The following is a 14,152-nucleotide window of genomic DNA, read 5'->3' on the forward strand; positions in this document are numbered from 1 at the left end:
TTTACCCTCAAAAGCCCATGATATTTTTTTTTTTTTAACCCAATTTTGGCCATTTGGCTGCTTGTTTGTCGATGGCAGCCACAGTTGGGGAAATGTCAGTAGAATAAATCCAGGGTGGGAGGGCTGGATGCAGTGATCCTGAGGGATGGCAGAGCCCACTCCCTGGGTTATCTCTGCTGCGTTAACCCCTGGTGTCTTCTCCTAAGTTGAAAATGAAGTGTCAGGGAAGAAATTAAGACAAAACAAACCTGCAGTTGTGTGCCATGTTCTGTTCCCTCTGCTCTTTTCACTCCGTTTACGAGCGTGCGAAGAATGTTGATGCCCAAGAATAAGCAGGGCTTGTGTTCTCACTTATATAAAATGATAAAGGTTGCCATCCTTTGAGCTCATATTTAGCTAATGGGGTAGTTCACTCCCAGGAGCTTTTGTGGCAAAGAATTGAGCGCACGTCAAAAGTTCAGAAAGCCAGAAATCTGCTGGCATGTAATGAAAAGTACGTTATTATTTTATTTAATAGGGATTGGCAGAGAGATTTGAGAACAATAGGAGGGGAGGAGCGGGCTCTAATGGGATTGTGCTCTCACATGAGCTGTCTCCTGGCTGAAACAGAAATCTCCCAGTGTGTGGATCCAGCCCATCCCTCTCCCCTCAGTATAAGGCTTGTCATGGAAGTCTCACACCCTCAGGCCCAGTAAAGCAGTGTAACTGGAGTGATATTTTTATTCTGGGAATAACATGATCTCCCTCTGCAATTTTAGGCCGAGTGTCTCCGGAATGGGCCTCAGTTCAGCCAAATTGCATGGCTTCGTCAGCTTAATTGAGCAAATCCATTTGCTGGTCTGGAACCCAAAAAGCTCCCCAGTTTGGGACTGGGGGGGGGTCTCACTTCCATACAATCCCACCAGCAAAACCTCCTGCCCGATGGCCACAGCGTGTGCTGAGGCTGTTTCCTCTTTCTGAATCCTGATCATCCCACTTTTTATTTCACCACCTTCCCATCCGTGTGACAGCCTTTCTCTGGAGCCTTTCAGCCGTTCTGGGTGCGGCTTATTTAAGCTGATTTGAAGAGAATTGGAAGGTGAGGGCATCGTGTGCCAGTCTGGGCTCTCCTGAGCTACTCGGTGGTGGGGAGATGATCCATTCCTGGAGCTGTGGGACTGAGGTGGCTGCAGATTTCATACAAGACCTGCACTTTAGGAGCTCCATTTGCACTCCCGTGGAGATTTAGAGACGACTTAAGTCAATTTGTTAGAAACAAGGCTCAAAACCTAAAATACTGTTCATCATTAGAGAGCTGAGGTGGGCGGCAGCTATTAATGAAACACAGTGCAGTGCTGAAGGAAGGCTTGAGGTAGGGAAGCTCTGCTGCTGGTGCTTGGACAGACTTCACTGGTTTGCTAGTCACTGGGTTTACTGGTGTGGCCCTTCTTAGAGCTAAATAATAAACCAGCACAATCATATTCCTGGGCTTCGTGGTTACCATCCATCCTCCTGCAGTTTGTAAACGCTGCTTAGGAAAGGATCCTGCTCCCTCCAAAAACACGCCGCCTCCCCAGAAAAAATGCTTCCTAATTTTTAAATCCTACAGCAGTGTGAAGCTAGGTGTTTGATTTAATACAGCTTGGTGGGCCTGATCCTCTTGAAGAAATTGTAGTTTTGCTGAGCACCTGGGGGAAAACTTAACAAGGCTGGGTTCACTCCAAAAAAATGGTTCCTGGAAGCTCCCTGTGCTCCGTTAAATTCTTGTTTAAATTTCTTTGCTGTTGGGGGGGGGAAAGGGGCAGCTGTGCCACTCGGGCCCCTGTGACCAGCCAGCCTCTCTGAACACCCACACATATGGTGCAGTCCAAAAGTCATTTAGAGATTTTGGAGGATTAGAATAATGAACTCTGGCCTAAGGATTAGACGGAAATTTCTTCAGTGTAAGCCTGGCTTAAATATGGATGGAGTTGAAATAGCTTTCTGGGAAGGCTGAGACCTGGCGTGTGCTGAAAAGTACTTCGATATATTCCTTTTACTACTGTGAAATTGTACTTGAGGCTTTTAATTGCTTCACCCCAGCGAGGTCTGGGGGAGGAGGGTGGGCATAGCTGTAGCTAACTGGTTATCCACTGCTCTGCCTGCTTAAATTACTGGATTCCATTAGGCAGTTGGAACAATTAACCAGGTAAGGGTTAGTCCAACAGGATAGTTTGAAAAGTTCTGGTTATTTTAGAAGTTCAGTGGTGATGGGCTGCCTGCAAACGCAGCCTCCTGCATCCATGTCATTTGTTTTTCCAGCCTGGTTTTGTGTCTTTCCTCCTCCCCTGCCCCGGGCTGGGCTTGTGTCACATAATGCAGCCCTGCAGCTCCCTCAGAACTTGAGAAATGGTTTCTGATGATGGATGAAAGTCAAAGACAGCTGTCAGTCAGCTACGTCCTGTTCCCTATTTCACATTCCTGAGGAGCTTTTTCTACCCTAAACTTACCTCTTCTCCCTTCTGGCCCCTGTGCTACGAAAAGAAACTCAGCCTTGAGATCTCAGAGTCCTTCGTAACATCTGCTTTGTAAAATCAGACCAATTTTTTCCCCAATTTGGGGAGTAATAAATTCTTAGCACCCTTGAAACCATCGTGGTTAGTGGTTTATCACCCCAAAAGGCACAGATCTATAAGTGTGTGTCCTGGAGTCACGGTGTATCAGGACATCCCACTTGCTTCCTTCTGATTTCCAAGGGTTGCACAGGAGGAGGGTGGGAGATTCTGGGGAGCAGAGACACACAAAAAGGTCAGTGTTGAAGGAAAAGGGGCGTTTAATTCTGTTTTCATTAAAATTGGCCGTTGTGCTGAAGGCAGGATGTCTGAGCCCACGGCTGGGGGTGGGATTCCGAGTGCACCATTGCACCTTCCTCTTTAAAGTAAAAGGTCACAGTTCATTTCTCTTGTAAACAGCTGGGTCATATTTTTTTTTCCAAATGGATGGGTGATGTAGAGACTTGGCATCAAACCCCAGTGAAATAGTTTTGTCAGCTGTTGGGGACGTTAACTTCCTGGAGCATTTTAGATACGCTTTTAAAATCAGCATGAAAAAGCTGATAGCATTGCTTAGTCCATTTATTTAGTTTTTTTTTTATTTTCCCCCCCTCCCTCTTGGAAAAAAATAATAATTTACTAGTCACCATTTAACATACACCACAAAACCCCTGAGCCCTTTACTTGTGCTGGTGAAAGTAGCTCTGTTGTTCCAGGTGGGATCATTGCTGTGCCTGTGTGTGTCTGTGCCTGTGTCCATGTCCCCCCCCAGCTGTTCCTTGCCCCCCAAGCTCTGTCCTGTAGCTCCACTGGCTCCTCTCCTCCTCCCTACAAACACCCCACAGACACACTGAGACCCTCTAGTAATGCTTGCTTTTTATTTTTTTTTTCTCCTCTCTCTTCCGCCCTTTTTATATTTTTACTTTCTTTTTTTTTTTTTCTTTGTGATGTGACGTTTTCAGCTGATGTATTGAAAGCAAACCCTTCTAATTTTGGAGTCCAGATCACAAGAGTGAGTTTCTTTCTACTGGTGTCTGTAGCTGTCATTTCTTTTTGTGTGTCCTCCCCTCTGGTTTTGGGTAACGCCTAGCTCCTCTGCCTCCTCTCCTCCTCCCTAGAAACACCCCTCAGACACACCGAGAGCCTCTAGTAATGCTTGCTTTTGATTTTTATTTTTTTCTTCTCTCTCTTCTGCCCTTTTTATATTTTTACTTTCTTTTTTTTTTTCTTTGTGATGTGACGTTTTCAGCTGATGTATTGAAAGCAAACCCTTCTAATTTTGGAGTCCAGATCACAAGAGTGAGTTTCTTTCTACTGGTGTCTGTAGCTGTCATTTCTTTTTGTGTGTCCTCCCCTCTGATTTTTGGGTAACGCTCCACCACGTTTAGTAAATACCATTAGGTAAGAGAATCCTCTGTCTCGTCAAATCTCCCCCAATTTTCACAAAGCAATGTTCTCTTTACATTGGGTCAACTTCATTCCTCTAATTTGAGCTTTGGGATAGTTTTCAGATCCACTCTTTTGGTGGGTACTGGTCTGACTGGGCTCCGTTAAAGAGGCAGAGTCAGTCAGCCAGGAGGGAGATATTTAGAATTCACCAATGATTTGTACATCTTGTACACAAATTTTTCTAAAGCAGCTACTGCTTTGAGTACCCTTAGTCTTTCAGGCCTTTTCATGAAAAGCCTGAAAAACATGAAACTTTTTCAAAAGCTGGGTACATGATGCTTTCTGGAATTGGGCCTTTTGAAAGGGTTTCAAATTGCCCACCAAAGAAGAAAAATAATCATCCCTTGGGAGGGTAGAGGTCTTTCTTTGCTGCTTTCTGTTATTTAAACTTCTGTATAGCGCTCTGAAAAATGCCTTGTGAAGTCTCACATGTACTCAAAGGAAAATGGGCAGCTTCTTTTCCTAGTGGCTTGAGACAAGGGGTTTCAAAAACGTTCTGAAGTCTTGGATGTTGGATTTCTGTTAGAACCGGGTACCTCGATTTCCTCAGTGACGTTACGATGCTTGAAATTCCTTGGCTTCGGGTTTACTTCCTCATACCCTGAGATTTCTGGGGAACGGAGTGTTTCTGCCCCCTAAAGTATTCAACCCCCAAATGCCCCACTGCCTTTTAGGATCAGCTTGTTTCTTGAGAGCTCGTCTCAGAACTACTGAAAAGCAAGGAGCGGTTTGTGGTGTATGTTGCATTATTTATTCGCTTACCGGGAATGGGATTTTTGGCACCTGCTCCAATGTAATTTGTACATTGCTTTTGGCAGATGGAATTCCTGGGTAACTCGTTTTCCCCAGCTCATCCCTTCCTCTTCTTTGGCTCGTGCTATTAAGACTTCTGTCACGCGCTGTGTGTCGAGTACATTTGCACCCCGCAAGAGCAGCAAAGGAAACAGTCTTTTTTCCTCCTTCCCCTCTCCTTCCCCTCTCCTTCCCCTCTCCTTCCCCTCTCCTTCCCCTCTCCTTCCCCTCTCCTTCCCCTCTCCTTCCCCTCTCCTTCCCCTCTCCTTCCCCTCTCCTTCCCCTCTCCTTCCCCTCTCCTTCCCCTCTCCTTCCCCTCTCCTTCCCCTCTCCTTCCCCTCTCCTTCCCCTCTCCTTCCCCTCTCCTTCCCCTCTCCTTCCCCTCTCCTTCCCCTCTCCTTCCCCTCTCCTTCCCCTCTCCTTCCCCTCTCCTTCCCCTCTCCTTCCCCTCTCCTTCCCCTCTCCTTCCCCTCTCCTTCCCCTCTCCTTCCCCTCTCCTTCCCCTCTCCTTCCCCTCTCCTTCCCCTCTCCTTCCCCTCTCCTTCCCCTCTCCTTCCCCTCTCCTTCCCCTCTCCTTCCCCTCTCCTTCCCCTCTCCTTCCCCTCTCCTTCCCCTCTCCTTCCCCTCTCCTTCCCCTCTCCTTCCCCTCTCCTTCCCCTCTCCTTCCCCTCTCCTTCCCCTCTCCTTCCCCTCTCCTTCCCCTCTCCTTCCCCTCTCCTTCCCCTCTCCTTCCCCTCTCCTTCCCCTCTCCTTCCCCTCTCCTTCCCCTCTCCTTCCCCTCTCCTTCCCCTCTCCTTCCCCTCTCCTTCCCCTCTCCTTCCCCTCTCCTTCCCCTCTCCTTCCCCTCTCCTTCCCCTCTCCTTCCCCTCTCCTTCCCCTCTCCTTCCCCTCTCCTTCCCCTCTCCTTCCCCTCTCCTTCCCCTCTCCTTCCCCTCTCCTTCCCCTCTCCTTCCCCTCTCCTTCCCCTCTCCTTCCCCTCTCCTTCCCCTCTCCTTCCCCTCTCCTTCCCCTCTCCTTCCCCTCTCCTTCCCCTCTCCTTCCCCTCTCCTTCCCCTCTCCTTCCCCTCTCCTTCCCCTCTCCTTCCCCTCTCCTTCCCCTCTCCTTCCCCTCTCCTTCCCCTCTCCTTCCCCTCTCCTTCCCCTCTCCTTCCCCTCTCCTTCCCCTCTCCTTCCCCTCTCCTTCCCCTCTCCTTCCCCTCTCCTTCCCCTCTCCTTCCCCTCTCCTTCCCCTCTCCTTCCCCTCTCCTTCCCCTCTCCTTCCCCTCTCCTTCCCCTCTCCTTCCCCTCTCCTTCCCCTCTCCTTCCCCTCTCCTTCCCCTCTCCTTCCCCTCTCCTTCCCCTCTCCTTCCCCTCTCCTTCCCCTCTCCTTCCCCTCTCCTTCCCCTCTCCTTCCCCTCTCCTTCCCCTCTCCTTCCCCTCTCCTTCCCCTCTCCTTCCCCTCTCCTTCCCCTCTCCTTCCCCTCTCCTTCCCCTCTCCTTCCCCTCTCCTTCCCCTCTCCTTCCCCTCTCCTTCCCCTCTCCTTCCCCTCTCCTTCCCCTCTCCTTCCCCTCTCCTTCCCCTCTCCTTCCCCTCTCCTTCCCCTCTCCTTCCCCTCTCCTTCCCCTCTCCTTCCCCTCTCCTTCCCCTCTCCTTCCCCTCTCCTTCCCCTCTCCTTCCCCTCTCCTTCCCCTCTCCTTCCCCTCTCCTTCCCCTCTCCTTCCCCTCTCCTTCCCCTCTCCTTCCCCTCTCCTTCCCCTCTCCTTCCCCTCTCCTTCCCCTCTCCTTCCCCTCTCCTTCCCCTCTCCTTCCCCTCTCCTTCCCCTCTCCTTCCCCTCTCCTTCCCCTCTCCTTCCCCTCTCCTTCCCCTCTCCTTCCCCTCTCCTTCCCCTCTCCTTCCCCTCTCCTTCCCCTCTCCTTCCCCTCTCCTTCCCCTCTCCTTCCCCTCTCCTTCCCCTCTCCTTCCCCTCTCCTTCCCCTCTCCTTCCCCTCTCCTTCCCCTCTCCTTCCCCTCTCCTTCCCCTCTCCTTCCCCTCTCCTTCCCCTCTCCTTCCCCTCTCCTTCCCCTCTCCTTCCCCTCTCCTTCCCCTCTCCTTCCCCTCTCCTTCCCCTCTCCTTCCCCTCTCCTTCCCCTCTCCTTCCCCTCTCCTTCCCCTCTCCTTCCCCTCTCCTTCCCCTCTCCTTCCCCTCTCCTTCCCCTCTCCTTCCCCTCTCCTTCCCCTCTCCTTCCCCTCTCCTTCCCCTCTCCTTCCCCTCTCCTTCCCCTCTCCTTCCCCTCTCCTTCCCCTCTCCTTCCCCTCTCCTTCCCCTCTCCTTCCCCTCTCCTTCCCCTCTCCTTCCCCTCTCCTTCCCCTCTCCTTCCCCTCTCCTTCCCCTCTCCTTCCCCTCTCCTTCCCCTCTCCTTCCCCTCTCCTTCCCCTCTCCTTCCCCTCTCCTTCCCCTCTCCTTCCCCTCTCCTTCCCCTCTCCTTCCCCTCTCCTTCCCCTCTCCTTCCCCTCTCCTTCCCCTCTCCTTCCCCTCTCCTTCCCCTCTCCTTCCCCTCTCCTTCCCCTCTCCTTCCCCTCTCCTTCCCCTCTCCTTCCCCTCTCCTTCCCCTCTCCTTCCCCTCTCCTTCCCCTCTCCTTCCCCTCTCCTTCCCCTCTCCTTCCCCTCTCCTTCCCCTCTCCTTCCCCTCTCCTTCCCCTCTCCTTCCCCTCTCCTTCCCCTCTCCTTCCCCTCTCCTTCCCCTCTCCTTCCCCTCTCCTTCCCCTCTCCTTCCCCTCTCCTTCCCCTCTCCTTCCCCTCTCCTTCCCCTCTCCTTCCCCTCTCCTTCCCCTCTCCTTCCCCTCTCCTTCCCCTCTCCTTCCCCTCTCCTTCCCCTCTCCTTCCCCTCTCCTTCCCCTTCATCCCCCTACTTGCCCAGGAGCTTGGTACTTCTACCTGTATGGGCTGTCGACCCTTTCTCCCTCCCCTCTCCCTCCCCTCTCCCTCCCCTCTCCTTCCCCTCTCCTTCCCCTCTCCTTCCCCTCTCCTTCCCCTCTCCTTCCCCTCTCCTTCCCCTCTCCTTCCCCTCTCCTTCCCCTCTCCTTCCCCTCTCCTTCCCCTCTCCTTCCCCTCTCCTTCCCGAATTTGCTTCTTGCTTTGAAATCGGCTTTATTGTACGTGCTACAGAAAACCAGTCACCTTGACTGGAAATGCGTATAGACAGACAGATTCCAAGTTTATAGCCCAAAAGGGATCCACAGTTGTCTTCTCGTTTAGCTGCTGGGAGGCTGGTGATGTGCTCCGGGGGTTTGTTGAGCCGAGATGCTGTTGCTCCATCCTTGCTCAATAAATGTCCCCGGGGAGGGACGTACAGCGGATTTTCCAGTGCTACAGCAGTGATGCTTTCACACACTTCACCACAGACCCCTTTTTCTCTAATCCTTCCCCTCTCTCTTTTGCCTCAGAGGTTGAAAGATCTCAAGCAAAGGGAATTTGCTCGCAATGTCTCTTCGCGCTCACGGAAAGACGAGAGGAAGCAGGAGAAGGCCCTGCGGCGGCTGCACGAACTGGCTGAGCAGAGGAGGCAGCCGGAATGGTGAGTAGGGGGTGACCCCCCCAGCACCCTCAGAGCCTGCCTGGGGCTGGGACCCCGCACGCTGCTGTTCCTGCTCCCCTAATCCTGCATGGGTTTTGAGGGCAAAGCTTCACACCTGAGTTTGGCCTCATGTGGTTTTGGGAGAGTGAGCTCACTAAAATCATAGAATCATAGAATTGCCCAGGCCAGAAGGGACCTCCAAAGGCCATCTAGTCCGACCCCCCCGCAGTCAGCAGGGACACCCCCAACTAGACCAGGTTGCCCAGGGCCTCATCAAGCCTCTCCTTGAATATCTCCAGAGCATCCCCCAGTTCCTTTAGCCAGCTATATGAGTTTTCTTCCGTTATTTAATATTATTAAAAAGTTAAAATGGCTGTATAATGCTATTTTATGGATATTTCTGCATAGAAGAGTACTTGAAAAATGTAAAAGGCTGTTTTAGATAGGCATGAATGAGGTGGTCGAATGGCATTCAGCTCTTTTCTCTGTCCCTGCAGCGCTCCTGGAAGCGGCCCCATGTTCAGAACCACCACGGTGGCTGTGGATGAGGAAGGTGGAGACGATGATGACTCTGCAGCCAACAGCAGCTCTTTCATGCAGACCACTTCTGGCCAAGGTACGGAGATGACTACGGACAGAGGTTTCCTCAACACCGGCCAAGTGGGTGGCACGGTTACGCCAGGCCAGATGCCCCTCCAGGCAGCACAAGCCGTCAGCTTTGGCATTAAGAGCACTTTGGGGACTCCTCTGCAGAAGATCGGCGTGTCCTTCTCCTTTGCCAAGAAGACTCCGGTCAAGCTGGAGACCATCGCTTCTGTTTTCAAGGACCACGTGGACGAATCGAGTTCTGCGGACGGAGCAAAAGGTGATGAGAGAGGGTCCTCAGATGGGGGGAGCCTGCAGAAATCTGGGGAGGGGGAAGGCACAAATAACTCCGACGGGAAGGCGGAGGACGATGAGCAACACGACAAAGACAGCGGGTCTCTGGCCACGACCTTGTCTAAACTGAAAAAGATGAGGCGAGAAGACGGACCGACGGCAGTCGAACCCGAATATTACCACTATATTCCCCCAGCCCACTGTAAAGTAAAGCCTAATTTTCAATTCCTCCTTTTCATGAAGTCTACCGAACAGATGGAAGCTGAAAATGTGAACAAAAAAAACACCCATGAAGTAAAAAAAGGTAGTTCTCCCAAACCCAAACCCGGCAAACACCTGGAGAAAGCTGCTGAGGGCACGGGGCAGCAGAAGGAGCAGAGCACGGCTGAAACGGCGGCTCAGCAGAGCAAAACAGAGCTGAAGGAAATCCCAGAAAACACAGGTATTCAGGAGAGCAAACATCTTCCAGAGAGCAGCCTCCCCGAGCCAGACACCCCTAAAGAAGTCCCTCAGCCTGTCCCAAGCTGCAAAGATGTCACTGAAGGACCAAAGCATCCGACAGGACCTTTTTTCCCCGTTCTGAGTAAAGATGAGAGCACGACTCTCCAGTGGCCTTCGGAGCTCCTCATATTTACCAAAGCAGAACCCTCCGTTTCCTACAGTTGTAACCCCCTGTATTTTGATTTCAAACTCTCCCGCAACAAAGATGCTAAAGGGAAAGGGGCAGAGAAATCCAAGGATTCGGGGGGGCTTTGTAAAGAGACCCTTCCGAGCGCGGAGTCTGGTGAGATGGGCAAAGCCAAGGAGGCGGAAAGCGCCACGAACAGCTCTGCTCTGAAGACAGAAACCAAATCCCTGTCGGCCTGTGGCTCCCAGAACAAGCAGGAGCCCGGTTTGACAGGGGTTAGTAAGGAGGAGGGAGAGGAGGGCAGCAAAAGCCTGACGGGGAAGAGTAAATCTGGAAGGTCCCATAAACACAAAAAGAAAAAGAAGCACAAAAAATCCGGCAAACACAAACGTAAACACAAGGAGGAAGCTGAAGAGAAGAGTCGAAAAACTGACCCGGGGGAAGAGAAACCCAAGAAACGGAAAAGACACAGGCACAAAAAAGGCAAATCCTCTTTCTGCACCGAGTCAGAACGGGCGCTGAAAACTGAGCTGGCTGAAGACTGTGGCCATTTCCAGAAGAAGAAGTGGTGTTTGCAGGAGACCCAGAGGAAGTCTCTGTCTGCAGAGGAGGGGAGCAGCGGTAAAAAAGAGGAGGGTGGTAACTCCTGCCAAGAGCATGGGGGCAAGAAACACAAGGCTGACCCCCAGCAGGTACCTGCTGCCAGGAGAAGGTGTTCGGCCCCTTCCCTGGGCAGGAGCGGGCGCAGGAGCCGGCAGAGCAGCGGGGACTACGACAGCGAGGAGGGCTCTCACGGCAAGCGGTGCCGGCAGAAATCCCCCTCCCAGTACAGCGACGACTACGACTCCGGCAGCGACCGCTCCAGGAGCCGCTCCAGGTCGGGACGGAGACATTCCTCCCGCAGGTCCTACTCCTCCAGCTCGGACGCTTCCTCCGACCGCAGCCGCTACAGCCGGCGCAGGAGTTACTCTGACGACAGCTACAGCGACTACAGCGACCGCTCCCGCTGCCGTTCCAAGCGCTCCCACGACTCGGAGGACGACTCCGACTACAACAGCTCCAATCACAGATCCAAACGGCGCAAGTATTCCTCTTCCGAGGACGACTACAGCTCGAGCAGGAGCAGGTCGAGGAGTCGAAGCAGGAGCCGAACCCACCCTCGGAGCAGGTCGAGGACGAGGAGCCGGGGCAGGACACGCAGCAGCAGCTGCAGCCGCAGCCGCAGCAAGAGGAGAAGCCGGAGCGTAACGGGTCGCAGCTGGAAACGGAGCCGCAGCTACAGCAGGGACCGCAGCCGCAGCACCAGGAGCCACTCCCAGAGGTCTCTCTCCCGAAAGGGCTCTCGAGGCCACGAGAGCCCCGAAGAGAGGAGATCAGGGAGAAGAGACTTCATCAGGTCCAAAATCTACCGCTCGCAATCTCCTCACTATTTCCGGACGGGCCGAGGTGAAGGATCGTCGCTGAAGAAGGAGGACGGCAAAGGAGAGGATGGGAAAGGATCTGGCTCCCTCTCCCAAAACAGCAGCAGCTCCGGCACGGGGAGGGCGTCGGAAGGTGACTGCAGCCCCGAGGAGAGAAACTCCGTCACTGCCAAACTCCTCCTGGAAAAGATTCAGTCCCGGAAGGTTGAGAAGAAGCCTTGTGTTGCGGAGGAGATGCTGGCAGGAGCAAACAAGGTGGGCATCAAGCTCAAAGATCCTCCCCAGGGCTACTTCGGCCCCAAACTTCCTCCTTCCTTAGGCAACAAACCCGTTCTCCCTTTAATTGGGAAACTGCCAACCGTTCGAAAACCCAACTCCAAGAGATACGAAGATTCCGGTTTGGAGAGGGGTGAGGACCAAGAGCTGTCGGATTCCGAGGAGGTGTCCCAGGGCATCGAGGAGGGTTCGTTGGGCGGCCAGTCTCTGCTGGAGGAAGTGGTCATGGTCATTCAGGACAAACCTCTGGAGGAGCAGAAACGCGATGACCCTGGGGTGGAAATGCCTTCCATCCCTCTGGAAGCACCGGCGCTCCCCGAGTGCTTCGGTTCTGGAGATCTGGTCATGCCACACAACTTCCTCTCGGATCCCAGCGACGGTGACGGGCTGGAACCTATGGACGGGGGCAACCAGCCGGTCCCAGTGGAAACCAGTATGATGCCTTTAGTTCCGGACGTCGAGCACTTTTCTGGGTACGTGCCTCAGGGCGGGGAGCCGAGCATCGAAGGGGATCGAGATGGAGGAGAAGACTCCTCTCTAGCGCCGCTCGAGAGCCAACCCATCACTTTTACACCCGAAGAAATGGAGAAATACAGCAAACTGCAGCAGGCTGCTCAGCAGCACATCCAGCAGCAGCTCCTGGCAAAGCAGGTCAAGGCTTTCCCAGCCTCGGCCGCCCTGGCTCCGGCGGCTCCTGCCCTGCAGCCCATCCACATCCAGCAGCCGGCGGCGGCCTCGGCCACCTCCATCACCACGGTGCAGCACGCCATCCTGCAGCACCACGCTGCCGCCGCCGCCGCCGCCATCGGCATCCACCCTCACCCCCATCCCCAACCCCTGGCTCAGGTTCACCACATACCCCAGCCCCACTTGACCCCCATTTCTTTATCCCATTTGACCCACTCCATTATTCCGGGTCACCCCGCTACCTTTCTAGCCAGCCATCCCATCCACATCATTCCGGCCTCTGCCATCCATCCCGGTCCTTTCACTTTCCATCCCGTTCCTCACGCTCTCTACCCGACCCTCCTGGCCCCCAGACCCGCTGCCGCCGCCGCCGCCACGGCCTTACACCTCCACCCCCTGCTGCACCCCATCTTCTCAGGGCAGGACTTGCAGCACCCCCCCAGTCACGGCACATGAAGGACGGGGAACGGAGTCACCTCGGAGGAAGGAGAATTAGTTGGTTTGTGGTTTTTTTTGGGGGGGAAAGGGAGGGGTCGAGATTGATCCAGCTCCACCAGGGGAGAATTTCCTTTTGCTCTTTCGCAGCCAAAGAAGCCGGGGGCTGGAGGGGGCTGGGTGGGGGGTCAGAGGGTGAGTCTTGTGTCCCCCCCGTGACTGGGGACCACCTTGTGTCCCCCCCGTGACCAGGGACCACCCTGTGTCCCCGACACCTCCGTGCAGGAGCAGCGCTGCCCCCGGGAGAGTCCTGTCACCTCCAGACCAGCGAGACACTCGGAAAGGCTTTTTTTGGGGTTTTTTTTTTTTACCCGGCTTGGGGGGAAGGAGGGGTTTGTTTTTCTTTTTTTTTTTTTGTGGTGGGAAATGTAAGAGAAGCCAATTCTTCTATATGTTGTCAAGCTGCACAAAAATAGACTTTCAAGGAAGATTTCTAGGCACCCCCTCCCTGGCTGCTGGGCTTGTTTGTCCCGGGGTGACCAGCAAAGGGTGGAAATAAGATTATTTTTTTGTAAAGCTGACGAGAGGAGCTCCCACCCTTCTCCATCCTGCCTGGGCAACCCCCCCTGGACATCCCCGGGGGGAGGCTCCCACTTTCAATCCATCTTCCAAGAGAAAAGAGGGGGGAAAACCATCACTCTGACTTCCATCTTCACAGTTTTGGGAAAGAGAAGAAGAATCCCTGTAGGAATTGAAGCAATACAGTCCAAGGAAGGAGCAGCAACTGAGGTTATGTCTCTCTGAAATTTTTCCAGTCTCACACACACTTAAAGTTGCCCTTAAAAAAAAAACAAAAACAAACCTCTTACCTTACATCCTCCAGGAACTTGTCCAGCTCCAACGCTGGAGATTGTGAGATATTAAAAAAAAAAAAAGAAAGAAAGAAAAAAAAAGGTTACATTTGTAGTATATACCGCAATAATATTTTTTACAGCCCATTCTTTTAGTGGTACTTGTTCTGGTGGCTTTTTGTGTAAATATGTTCTGCTGTAGGTGAGATCAGACACTTGTAAAGGTTCAACTTTCTAGTTTCAGCTCGACGCAAAACGACTAAGCATGTATATTTTACCAAGCTCATGTATTTTTGAAGTTTTTATGTACTATAAAGTGTAAAAAAAAAAAAAAAAAAAAAACACCCCTGGGTTCCTTCTTAATTTATAGGAATATTATTTTTTTTTTTTTTTTAAATGTAAAGAATTGCACTGAACTCTGTAAACAAAGATGCTGCTTTTTGTAGCTCATATATTAAAAAAAAAAAAAAGAAAGAAAGAATCTTTAGAAAACAGAAAGGGTCGAAACATGGGGGTGAGGGGGGGCTGTGTGCTCAGTGCCCCCCTGGGGCACCCACCCTGGGGGCAGGGGTTTGGGTTGGCTCCTGGAGGAGAAAATATCCCCTGCCTTTTTATTTTGTGGGGTTTTTCCCCCCCGGGTTTTTTTTTCCTGTTGTTTTTTTTTTCCTGGTGTGTTTTTTTTTTTTTT

The 14,152-nt window shown here is 52.7% G+C and overlaps 1 protein-coding gene across 9 annotated transcripts in view; it reads left to right on the forward strand.

Moving 5' to 3' along the window:
• Positions 1-12,759, forward strand: part of GPATCH8 (G-patch domain containing 8) — a 72,543-nt gene extending 59,784 nt beyond the window's left edge. For all 9 annotated transcript variants that reach the window (XM_014960873.1, XM_014960870.1, XM_014960872.1 and 6 more), the window contains 2 exons: positions 8,157-8,287; positions 8,785-12,759. In XM_014960873.1, the coding sequence (XP_014816359.1) occupies positions 8,157-8,287; positions 8,785-12,634 (3,981 nt within the window). In that variant the 3' untranslated portion in view covers positions 12,635-12,759. The remainder of the gene's footprint in view (positions 1-8,156; positions 8,288-8,784) is intronic.
• The last annotated feature ends 1,393 nt before the right edge of the window (positions 12,760-14,152 follow it).

Source organism: Calidris pugnax, unplaced genomic scaffold, assembly GCF_001431845.1.
Source record: "Calidris pugnax isolate Ruff unplaced genomic scaffold, ASM143184v1 scaffold429, whole genome shotgun sequence".
In the NCBI taxonomy this organism is placed as follows: domain Eukaryota; kingdom Metazoa; phylum Chordata; class Aves; order Charadriiformes; family Scolopacidae; genus Calidris; species Calidris pugnax.